At 38.4% G+C, this 12139-nt stretch overlaps 1 protein-coding gene and 1 long non-coding RNA gene across 12 annotated transcripts in view; one reads left to right on the top strand and one right to left on the bottom strand.

The window, feature by feature from the left end:
• The window catches only part of pcdh9 (protocadherin 9), a 104255-nt gene extending 96188 nt beyond the window's left edge, over positions 1-8067 (top strand). For 4 of the 8 annotated variants that reach the window (XM_088371339.1, XM_088371337.1, XM_088371338.1 and 1 more), the window contains one exon: positions 5779-8067. In XM_088371339.1, coding sequence (XP_088227465.1) covers positions 5779-6146 — 368 coding nt within the window. In that variant the 3' untranslated portion in view covers positions 6147-8067. The remainder of the gene's footprint in view (positions 1-5778) is intronic. The other 4 variants (XM_088371343.1, XM_088371342.1, XM_088371341.1 and 1 more) reach the window with 1 other exon arrangement.
• The window catches only part of LOC148401080 (uncharacterized), a 154735-nt gene that overhangs the window by 139134 nt on the left and 3462 nt on the right, over positions 1-12139 (bottom strand). For all 4 annotated transcript variants that reach the window (XR_015857547.1, XR_015857546.1, XR_015857545.1 and 1 more), the window contains exon 2: positions 5759-5983. This is a non-coding gene — a long non-coding RNA (uncharacterized LOC148401080). The remainder of the gene's footprint in view (positions 1-5758; positions 5984-12139) is intronic.

The raw sequence follows: 12139 nt of genomic DNA, 5'->3' as shown, positions 1-12139 counted from the left end.
TGAACTGGCATCTCCTTGCAATTAAATGAAAAGAAATTGGTCCTTAATAGGAACGAGTCCTTAGGACCTAATTCTTTTTATTTGACTGTATCCTTAGGCAGGATAAAATGCAGTCTATTGGGTACACCAATTTAAGGGCTGCATTGGTGTGAGGCCAACTCGGTAGAAACCGGTAGAGTCTATGGACGAGGTCAAAAAGTAGGTTTTTTGGTCCTCCTGTTCCCTGGCGATGTTCCAAATTTAAACCAGTGAGCACTAACAGATTTTAGCTCATAATTTTTCTGGTATGAATTTTTAAAGTTTCTAAAGTTTACTGTTTGAGTCACTGTGCCCTTATTCAAACTCACCAACCATAATTGAACAATTGACCTTATGAACAAGTTAAAAATGATTATGAGCTATACAATTGATTGTATTACCATTCATTATTTCCAACACTCATCTTCCACTCCTTTCCGTTGAGGCTCGTTCACGCAAACCTCTTCCATGACAGCTAATTTAATGCCCGACCAACTTGCAAATTTTGACACAGTTGCCGTCTTGCGGGGTGTCACGCTTGTGAACGACGCGACGCAATTACCTTGAGATGACTCGTGAGCTTGTGCTTAGCTGCATGAGACAAATAGAATTTACTATACATTTGCTGTAAGTAGAACACTAACATGAAGCTATACGGTTACCTTTTTAGTCTGCATATCATCGCATGTGTGCACAATGTAGGTGAATTTAAGTCATCCATGAATATGCAAATGAGTGATAATGGCTGTTTGCCTGCACATCCCTTGTGGTTAACTGGCAACCAGTCTAGGCACTGCTTCACTCCCATGTTTCCGACTCACCCGTGACTCTGAACAGGAAGTGGTAGAAAATAACTAAATCATCACACAACAGTCCATAACATCCATTTCCCACATTCCATTTATCAGCATCAGCAGCCTTAATTTTCAAGAATGCCTTATGAGTTTAATTTAGTGCACTTTTAATAACCATTACATTTCTGTCCTTTCCCTCAGGTAATTCGAAATAAATGTATATATGTGTGCAGATCATACTCAGAGATGAAAATTATTATGAGAGAGTATACCTGCCACCAAATTGCAATTACAGAGCTCTCAAAAGATGGACAAGGTTCTGTTTTATTACCAAATTCCCTCGGGCTCAGCACAGCATGTCTGTCACTACTTCACTCAGCAAGCCTTAACGTTGTCTGCTTTGCTCATTCCTCAGTCTTATTTTCCTATCGACCTTTCACAATACCGGAATAAACAAGACACAGCAGTTCTTCGTGGTTTGCTTTTCCTACTTGGTGTTGTAGCGTTTGAAATGTTAAACGAGGCATGGCTAGGAGTTCTTGCACGAAACCGGAGTCAATCATGTTTCCAGATCACAGAACCCATTCTTCGGTTTCTGATTCCATAGGCGGAAGGATTTACACGACTCTATCTAAAGGCTTGGCATTGTACTTGGGAATGTACGCTTAGTCTTGCATGCAGCTGCCCGAACACTTTATGACCCTCATCTCATTCGCCTGGATTCATTTTGGGTGAGGGTTTGTGCGATTTAAATCGTAGGAATGGAATGAACACCACCGTTTCTGCTTCATACCAAAGTATAAAACTGTCTTAGTATAAAATGTCAACTCAAAGACCGCTGACTGGCTTCAATGTGAGATGATTTTGTTTTATTTTTTTTACCTGGCTTACTTGGCCAGGATTTTATATCTGTGTTTTACCCACTGCTCTCACTGACTAATCATATTTTAATGTATTTAAATTGACTTTAAAGACGAGGCCATTTGGCAAATTTATTCAGTGAAAATACATTTGCTTTCTATGGCTAATGTTGTCACAGGGGCTGAATAAAACACAAAGAAAAAAAAAATTCAAGTCACGCAGATCATTTGCCAAATCATCAAAGTGAAAGGATTTTTTTGAAGTTTCCGAAGTGGGCCATAGTGGCTTGTTAAACATTTTGGTGGGTAATATGGGAAATATTTTCACCCCTGGATTTGAGTTGTTGGTAATATTGCACGGCACAAACTGAAAATGAATGCGTAGGCGGTGGATGAACAAACAGTGGGGTGGAAGATGCCCTTTACTAGGGACTTATGATTTAATTCTCGTCACTGATCCCTCCAGGAACGACAGCACATAATCACGGTGTCTTCCTTCTGCATCTTTTCTGAGCCCAAGCAAGAACAAACTTTGTTCCAGTTAGATGTCATTGCAAGAATATATAAAATATAAAACACGGCATTCATACAGTAAACCGCTTGCTGTATATTTCTCCTAGGAGTGATGAATTACAATTTAAGAATTAGGTAAAATTCTGTAGAGCAGAAACAGTTAGGATCTGAATGATAATTCTGCAACCACACGAAAAACGGTTTACGAAACAGCTCGCAGTAGCATCATCCATTTACTTATTTTCTTCAAAATGTCCGTTAACAAAGTTTTAGGCTCATGGAACACTCTCAGTGTTGTCCTGCTGCAAATTTGACATAACATTGCACATTCCAAAACCAGTCGTTAGGATCTGCTCCAAGAAAGTTTCTGTCCAAAACGAAAATGGGGATTTGAACTGAAGTCCAAGTACCAAAAACAATTGCAAACATCATTATACTTTAATATAGAAACCCCAACCACAAAAATAAATGGGATGGAGTTTGGAAACAAGCTGTCAATGTTATAGTAATTTTTTAGACTATATAGGTCAACCACACTATGCACGGACTATGTGGTTACTGTATTAAAGATTCACAAAGATTTCATGCATGCAGAACATAAATAAATGACAGTTTATTTTGTCGTCTCCCCATCTTCTATATGAGTTTTAACATAAAGTACAATGAAGTGGAAATGTGATTTTCAGGGACGATCTGACAAACATGTAACCGTTGTTGGGTTAATAATAGGCTTTGTGTTGTTTTCTTCAAATCACATAGCCTTTTTCTGCTCCCCTTCCAACTTTCACGCTGCTCTTATATATCTCTCTGATCACCTCTCAGTTCCATTCTCAAGTTGTTTTTTCGATGTTATTCCCGCTAGCTTTTCATCTCTTCTCACAAGCCGCCGCTTCCTGGCCTCAAAGGAAACACGAAAAAGGATCCATCAACCGGACTAGTATTCTCCAGAGGATGTCTTTTTTTTTTTTTTTACGTTGCTATGATATGTTCGCTATCGTATTTAACCAACCTGAGATCGCCTCTTCTGTAGATCACAAAATTTGCTGCAAAGCTGCATGAACCACATGACTCGTACGTTTTGCCAAATATCTTACAACACTTTTTTTTTAGCTGTGTGAAGTACATGTGGTTTCAGTAATCACAACTCAACAGAGAGTGCCATCTAGAGGAGTCAAAAACATACAATTATTTTATTAATCAAAATTAAAATTGAATTTCCTCATCACTAATATCCAAGTTGGAACTCAATGCGGCAGCAGGTCCCAAACAAGATGGAGAGTTGGCGTTCTCCTACCATGTGGGTATTTGAACAGAAGCTGGAGACAGCAATCTGCCGGCAAAACAGAGTTCCATTCTTTCCCAAATAGCAACATCTGGGCATGCTTAACAGCATGGAAAAATAAACAAGCCCTATGGACACGAGATCCCCCGTGCTCAATCACGTTTACGCTCTCCCTGCCCGTTCTTGCCGCCTTTGTGGAGGCTGTAGGTTGTTGCTGTACGCCAGGCACTTCAGCACTGATAGAGTGCATCCAATTAATTAGCCAAACACTATCTCATTAGCTATAGCCAACAGACAAAAAAGAAAACACAAATACACTTTTATACAACCTTCTCCTCTTCTCTAACCTCCATGGTGCTGAGTGGGAGGGCCATGAGAGAATATGTGAATGCTGCTCTGAGCAATTGTCCATCTCTCAACAATTGTAGTGCTCTTGGATAACATTTATTCAACCGTTTCTGCAGAATTTATCAGAGCAACCCTGAGTGCATCTTCCCAATGTTGTCTCGGGAAGAAATCTAATGCTTTTCTTTGTCTTTATGAGATCCATCTGTGTGGACATCTGCAGAATTTGCGCAGTGCTGTAATCGTCAGCGCCTTCAGACACATTTCCTTGCATTTCTCAACACCTGTGCCTCCGTGTTATTTAAAGCACTCGAGGGCTTTGCACCCAATCGAAGCCACCGGCTATTTGCTTTTGGCGTGTAATTCTATTCCTGCTTGTTAGCAAAAAAAAGAAATATCAATCTTGCTAAAATACGAGTGACAGATAGATAACACGTTGGTTGTGATTACAGAGGTCAGACGAATTGTGAAGCACAAGTTAAGGCAATATTCTCGGGCCCCGAGATAATCAAACACGCCTGGCAGTGATAAGCCTTGGAGGTCACTGATTCTTAAATAAGGTCATTTCCAAAGAGGAGGGTTTGTTTTGTTTTACACGTAGGTGTGCATTGATTTTATGGCGTTAAAAGCCCGAGGCCACAAAGGAATAAAAGTTGGAATGTAGGCATGGAGTATCCAGTAAAGTGACACTCTACGATAATTAGTTGTATAATTATTTAGCAGAAGAGGTATCAGATAAATTTAATCTGAATACGCTACACCAAGGGAGGGCCTTCTATTAACCTTTTTGGAATGGAGGGCTACAGGTCGTATATATAAAAAAAAAAAAAAAAATCCATCTGGTTTGCATTTGCCTGCAGTGTGAGCCTTTACTTCGATTCCTCTCCGCAAATATGACGATTTTCAAGTGGACACTTCACTGGTGTGCTATTTTCAAACAGGCCCGCGGGCTACTCATGTAGTCCTCGGGGGCTAGCTGGAGCATTAGTGATCGATGCTACATTGTAGGTTTAAAACAATCCTCTGGTATATTTGACATGATATTTTGACTGACTGAGCAATTCGTTCATACTCGCCAAGCATTTATGTAATCTAAGCCTGTTGACAAAGTTGTTGTGCATGAACAGATGAAACCTTCTGAGAAAAATCAATCTTCTGCCCACCACATGTGAATTTTTATATATGAAGGACATACACAAGGACCCTATCTCGTTATTTCTTTCTGACACAAACACGACTGAATATTTTCATTTTAAAATCAATACACAAGATGATCATAATCAATACATACAGTGATCTGAGCACATCCAGTTCTACAAACAATTTGATTGATTGTTTTTTCTTCGGTTAAAGTGTGCGAACTGCAAATATATCATTATGACGCTCACGCACAATCAGCGTTCTCGACCATGAGCACCATGTCCTCCAGCTCTCTTCCCTAATATCTCCCCAGAGGTCTATTCACTCGTCGACCATCTCATTTAAGGAATTCATCTTGCTATCTCATGGGTGCCATTGATTATTGCATTCTGAGGTTAGGCACACAACCATGATTGTTTTTGCCTTGCTTGGAATTTTTGTGTACCAATTATGGCTTCCTGTTATTGTGATGAGCTCCATGTTCCCTTACAGTAGTCATCACATTTGTTAGCCTCACGCGTCATAAGCAAAGCTACAATTCCACGTTTAGGCCTCAGATTCGTGTTGTCAGATGGACACGTTCTTGTCAAAGACTGAAAATACATTCGTTCTGATATTGTACACATGAATGAGCAGCAATAATAATGAATCCGGTTCAATCGAGTCAATACAATCTTAGTATAGTTCACCCGGTCAGTTCTCATGAGCGGTTTGAAGGCCACTCTATGAAAAATGTTTTGCAACATGTAGAAAAACAAGATATTTTGAATGAAGCCCACAACTTAGTGTCATTGACATGTACTCACCCTATTTTCCATTTCCTCAGATGGGCCCCTGGGACCTCGTGGCCTGATGGAGGCCTCGGAGATGTGCACACAGGAATGCCTGGTCCTCGGACATTCGGACAACTGCTGGATGCCCCCGACGCTGGCGTCCTACCAGCAGCACAAATCCCCCGTGTCCAGTTTTGGGTCGCAGAGGGAGTGGGGTCCCAAGGATAAATTCCTCAATGGACATACCTTGACTCGAACCTGGAAAAAAGAGAACGGGCAGTCGGACTTTGGTGACAGGAAGCAATTTGGGAGCGAAGAGGGACACTTCACAAGCAGTGGCATGGCTGATATTCCTTTGGTAAGTTTGAAGTCCTGCCAGACAGCTTCCTGCCCAGATAGCCCCAAGGACCAGCAGCTTTAAAATGGACTTTGCCCGTGTGTTGTGACAACACAAACTGACAAAAGAAGGAGCTATTCTTTTTTTGTTGTTGTTGTTGTTGATTTCTTCTTTTTATCATCTCTTACCACGTCTGCTTCCGCATAGTGGTAGCAACGTGTACAATGTACAGCATAAAACTAAAGTGCTTCTGCAGTGTTCCCTCCAAGTCAACAATGCTGAGGATGTATTTTTTTTTAACCTTCATGGATTGAAATGGGGAGGGCGGGATGAAAAGACATTCATTAAAAAAAAAAAAACTATCATGGGAGACTGAAATGTATACAAATATGTAACGTGGTTGCTATTGAGGTTGTCTCGGCTAGTATGTATTATTCTACACGAGCAAAGAAAATGGATTTACATTTCAGAAGACAATGTTCTCAAAACACTGTATGCAGACGCTTGTTCATTCATGTCATTGTGTTTGTAAATAAGACTTATTAACCACTGTCACATATCTGTAATAACCACAGTGATTCGGAGAGGTCGCTGCTATAATCATTACTTTAGTCATCAGGGCTGAGTCACCTGTAACATGTCTGTCATTTTCATTTCTTACAACCCCCCGCCTTTTTCCGTTTGCTTTTGAAACAATGCTGTTGTCACAAAGTATTTCCCGTATGGCACATGTGACTATAAAATCATAGATAATCTGTTTTTAAACAAACAAAAAAAATGTATGAAGGATGTCAGTGCTCAATATGTGCATTATAAAAGCAAAACGCTATGAAAACTCTATAAACTGAAAGTGTTCAGAACAATTGGGTTGCAATATATTTGTAAATGTTTTATCTGATGTTGATCTTATTGCTGTATAGATTTGAGTCAGATTGTGATTCAATTCAGTACAATCCTGCAGTAGTATTTGGAATTTGGTGACATATGTATATATCTAAGTATACGTATATATATATATATGTATATTATTTCCGCAGGGACCATTATTTTTTGCACACCACACAAAAAAAAAAAAAAAACACAGGTAACAATCATATTTTAATCACTGTGCCTTCATGACTTTATTTTAAAAACTGTTCTATTCAATAATGACCATTTTTTTGGCCACTATAATTGTCCACAATTAAATGCCTTATGCATTGGCTGGTTGCCAAATTTTGAGTCATAACTGCACAGGTATTAAAATGAAAAATAACAGTACAGGTATTTAAAAAGGCATGTGCAGAGAACGCTGTCTGAAAAGGTTTGTTTTTCTTCCACAGCATGGATGGCAAAATACACAATGGAACAGCATGCTTAACGAGATATAGCTTTTTGAAATTAACTTCATTTTGTGTGCGTGTGTGTTTATTTTTGTAGAATTTATTTGTGCATATAATATTTGGTTTGTGAAGCACTTTCATGTTTACGTCACAATATAAAGTAGGATGGAGTGATTTGCTTATCGCGGTATGTGCCACTTGTGAGGGTGTTTGACATCACAGATAATGAAACAGTTAATCCTTGTTACTTCTATACAGGTATACAGCTACTGCAATAAATGTTTTAAATATGTGTCTTCATACTTGTGTCATTTTCTACTGCTTTTCACAATTTTTTTTGCTACAATTGCACACAGTCCTTAACGTTACTTGAAAACAAATTTAAAAAAAAAAAAATCCTTTTTTTCCCTCACTGTTTGCTTGTAGTTTTTGTTTTTGTTGCTGCAACACATCCCAGTCAATCAACACTTAAAAAAAAAGTAACTTTTCCGTAATACAGTACATTGGAAAAAAAGTGAATTTACACCATTTTATTTTATCAAGTGCTTGCTTTGAATAAAAACAACAGGACCTAGATTCTTTTTTTAGTTGACTATGTATCTACTGTACTTAAAAAGAAATATCTTGGTCAAAATGATTTTGTTTTTGTGCAACCAACTAAATAAAATTGCATAAATTCAAAATTTCTTTCCTGTCTCCTTTAAGGATTTAGTATTTTTCCTCTTTAGTTGCATCTGTGTCATTAGAAGACCAGTAAGCAAAGACTAATTAGAATAGCTACAAAAGTAATGATGGATTCTTTGTGTATATTTTTTTACCCTGTAACCTCATTGATGTGCTTATCAACTGCCGCCCAATGGACTTGCTGAAATTGTTTCTTGCCATGCTAGCTAGCTATACTGATTTGGGCAAGAATTGTCACTGAAATGCATCAAAGCTAATTGCCTTGGAAGTGGGAGGATGGCGAATTAATGTTATGCAAAGTCTAAGAAAAAAAAAGGCTCCATATTGCTTTTCTCTTTTCATATGGCTTGAAAAACCTCCATGCACAATGTGGAACTGAGTGGATGTTCAGCACACTATGTATAACGGCGATGCCGCATTTTGCAGCATTTGAACATTTGCAAACATTTTCCATTAACCTTCACATTGTATGCAATTATTGCAAATAAAATAAAAAAAAATATTAGAGGGCATGAATTATTGTGTTCGCGGAGAAGTTCTTTGCTCGGAATGAGTTTTCTGTGAATAGATTAAAGCCATTTTATTTCATCAAGTACCATTACTTCGAAAGGTCTTTGGACAATGGTAGCATTTTTATGAACGAGGCACAGGGTTTTGCTTTCTTGTGGCCAATGGGCTGTCTCACATTCCAAAAAATCTCTGTCCTTTATGTTGGCCTTTAACATTGAATAAATATGCAATATGTGACACATTTTCGTGCCGAGCTGACAGCACAACCTTTTCACTACTGAGCGTAGACAAATTAACCCAAACACCCAGACATTGTCAGAGGCAAAGTAGAAGATAATATATTGTTTTGAAAATCCAACACAATTGTCTTCATTTAGACAAAGTGCAGAGCTAAGTATTTATGACAAATATGCCCTCCGGAAGCAGAGGCTCCCTAAATGCAACATGAAGGTCACAAGGAAAATGATGAGAGGACAGATAGTTCCATGCAAAAGCCACAGTAATAACCGTGACAGATTAAGAGTGTGTCACAAAACATTGCGCCCTCTTCCACGATGACCTTATGTCACACTTCTGAATCATCTGAGCTATTACACTGCCACAGGCCACTCATATATTGTAGGTCATATTCCTGGTACGAATACTGAGAAGTATCTTCAGAAAAGCATTTGGAAAACAACATGAGCAATGCTCACTCATATGAAATCCCTCATACAAATCTAAACTATTGTGAATACTCTATGCATATATCTTAAACGAGATCATAAAAAAGGTCATTGAAAGCCTCGACTGTTTCATCAATAGTGAATGCCTTGCTAAGGATCAATGATCACCGTACTCTCCGGTAGATCCATTCCCTGGAAGCAAAGGTCGTTTGGAGGGAGATCTGATGGCTTGTGTCTGTCTTGGGGCTTCCAGAAATCGGATCCACGTGGTGACAACAGACATATATATGGATTGTTCCACCACAGCCAATCAAGGAGCAAATACCATGCCGATATTCCCGCCAGAGGAGAGAGGTCAGATGAAAGAGGGACAGAGGAGACGGATTGTTGATTAACCTCGGTAGTCTGTAGTACACAAGACAGGAGAAGAACCAGGCTCTAGTACATGACTCGTATCTCTCCACTGAGGCAATCACTAAAGGAATCTTGTCAACAACAACTACCTTTAAATACGACTATGTTGGAAGCGGTTATGCTCTAATTTGTTTGTGTAGTGTTTTTTCAGTTTGCGTGCTCCAGGTTGTCATGATTACGGCTTTATCACAAAGCAGAAATAGAAAGGTTTGTCTCGCCCGCTCAAAGTAGAGTGGAGAAAGATTTATATTAAAAAAGAAAAAAAAATCTCATGTCCAATTAGATCTAGGCATCGAATGATTCTGAAGGTCGACGATTGAAGATTTCGTTTTTGTGACCTCATAGTCTTGTCCTCAAATAAGATGAAACTAAATTGAAAATATCTAGTCACATTGTCCCATTCACTTTTAAAGTTTGTAAAGTCACAATATAAAACTGCCCATGAGAACAGTATAAAATAATATTATGAAGGTCTGGTACAAAAAAAAAATCAGGCTCTCTGAACTTCATTTAAAAGCTCGCTTCTCTTGATACATTAGATGAATGTTCAATTTCATTCAGTATTATCAAATGGAAGGTAATTAAAAAAAAAAAAAAAGATTTTCATCATGGCCTTACAGAGATCTCCCAATTGAGTTTGGAAGTGTTTTACTGCCATTTGACTGAATTAAAACCAACAAAATCTTTCCTGCCTTTTCAGATTGTTACACTTAATGTGAGATTTTTTATAACACCTGCGAGAACTGAAAAAAGTCAAATCGATTTTTGTCAAAAAAATGTCACCAAAAGACAGCGCCAACATTAACAGAAACAAGAGCTTTTGCTTATTCACATGCAAATGACAGGACAAAGAATTTCAGTGACCTCCATCGTGACATTTGATTTGGAGAAGATTGATAAATTAAAATTCCTCTCACAAGTACGTCCTGCCGGTTCATATTATTAACTGCGGCGTTTTCATTCATGGCCATGCTTATGTGCATGTGTCATTGCAGCAATTAAAATTAATATATCATGGGAGCACACATATGTTAACATGTTCAACAAAAAAGCATTGCGGCTTTGTGACGAGATCGACTGTTGGAGTGAATCTATTAATCCTTAAATCTTAATATATTCTTGAAACTTTTTATTCTGAGTACTTACTGATTTTAAACAAAATCATTGTAATATCACAGAGGAAATTTAATAATAATTATTGTCATGTTAAATAGTAGCCTGATCAGACTACTTTATTTTCTGCTGTCCCATGTTCATGATTCAAGTATGTTCCTCAACACGTATTCTTCCCCCAATTAGTCTCCTGCTCAGGATGAGGCATCATCTCATCTGGAAGGAGAAGCAGCATCAGCATCATCATCATCCTAATAGGTATGCCGAGAACAGTAAAGGGCCTTTTCTGACCTTCGTTTGTAATCTCCTTTGTGGAAATTACACTCTCACTTTATGAATATATTGTAATTAGGCATATGTATTCTATCGGACAGTAAAATATAGTTTCTGCCTAATCTCTCATTTATATGCAAAGGCGCATCGGGTAAAGAGCTTACACTTTCTTCCGTCTTAGTGATTTTTTTTTTTTTTTTTTGCACTGACGAAGTTGCTTTTTTCCTCGCTCATCCTCATTGCTGTCACATGCCGAATGCTTCCATCAAGAACAAAAATAATTTCATCATAATAATAATGACACCCATAACTAACTTTTGTGGCTGATTTGGTTCCAGAGAACTTAGCCATTAAATTAGTTATGGCCAAGGTTCTACTTCTAATTCTGCTCCCGAGCTAATGAAATGCGGCGGGGATGTGTAAAAAGGTCACCCGGAGGATAGTGCGCACATGGAGATATAAGTTGATCTTCAAAAATATTCACACTTTTATTATTATATATTATCTTCTGTCTTTCCTCTGGGGATAAGTCAAAGCTGTACTTTACTCCAAAAATGATGGCGATTATCCCCATGATAATCTTATTCCGACACACAGACAGCCTTTTGCCTCCGTTTGATGGAGAAAAAGCCAACTGTTGAGAATTGGCAGCAAAAATGCTAAAAGAGAGCCACTTGCACTCAAATTTGGATGCTGACTTTAAATGAAATTTGCCAACGTACAAAACAGCTCGCCGGAAGAAAAATATATATTTTTTTTTAAACTGTACTGTTTATAAAAGAAATCCAACAGCATTGAGATAATTATAAAATAAAGCAGCTTGCATATTTCCTTCCAAACCTTTCAGTCATTCAACAATAAGCTCCAAACATCTTAATTTACTTGCCACCATGTGTTCAATTGATTTTGCACCTCAACTTCAAAGCGGCAAAAGTCAGCGAGGTGGAAAGCAAAGGTTCCCGCCTGGCTGGCTTTGCAGAACTGATCAAATGCCTCCTACTTGGCCACACCAAATTTCCCTGCAAGCACAATTAGTATGCATTGAAATTCTAATGACGCTTTATACTATCCGGTACCTACTTCAGGCACGGAGAGT

This window comes from Syngnathus floridae, chromosome 3, assembly GCF_059516105.1.
Source record: "Syngnathus floridae isolate MCC-2025c chromosome 3, RoL_Sflo_1.0, whole genome shotgun sequence".
NCBI classification, from domain to species: Eukaryota; Metazoa; Chordata; class Actinopteri; order Syngnathiformes; family Syngnathidae; genus Syngnathus; species Syngnathus floridae.
The sequence above is the reverse complement of the archived record's forward strand: the minus strand, read 5'-3'. Positions and strand labels throughout refer to the sequence as shown.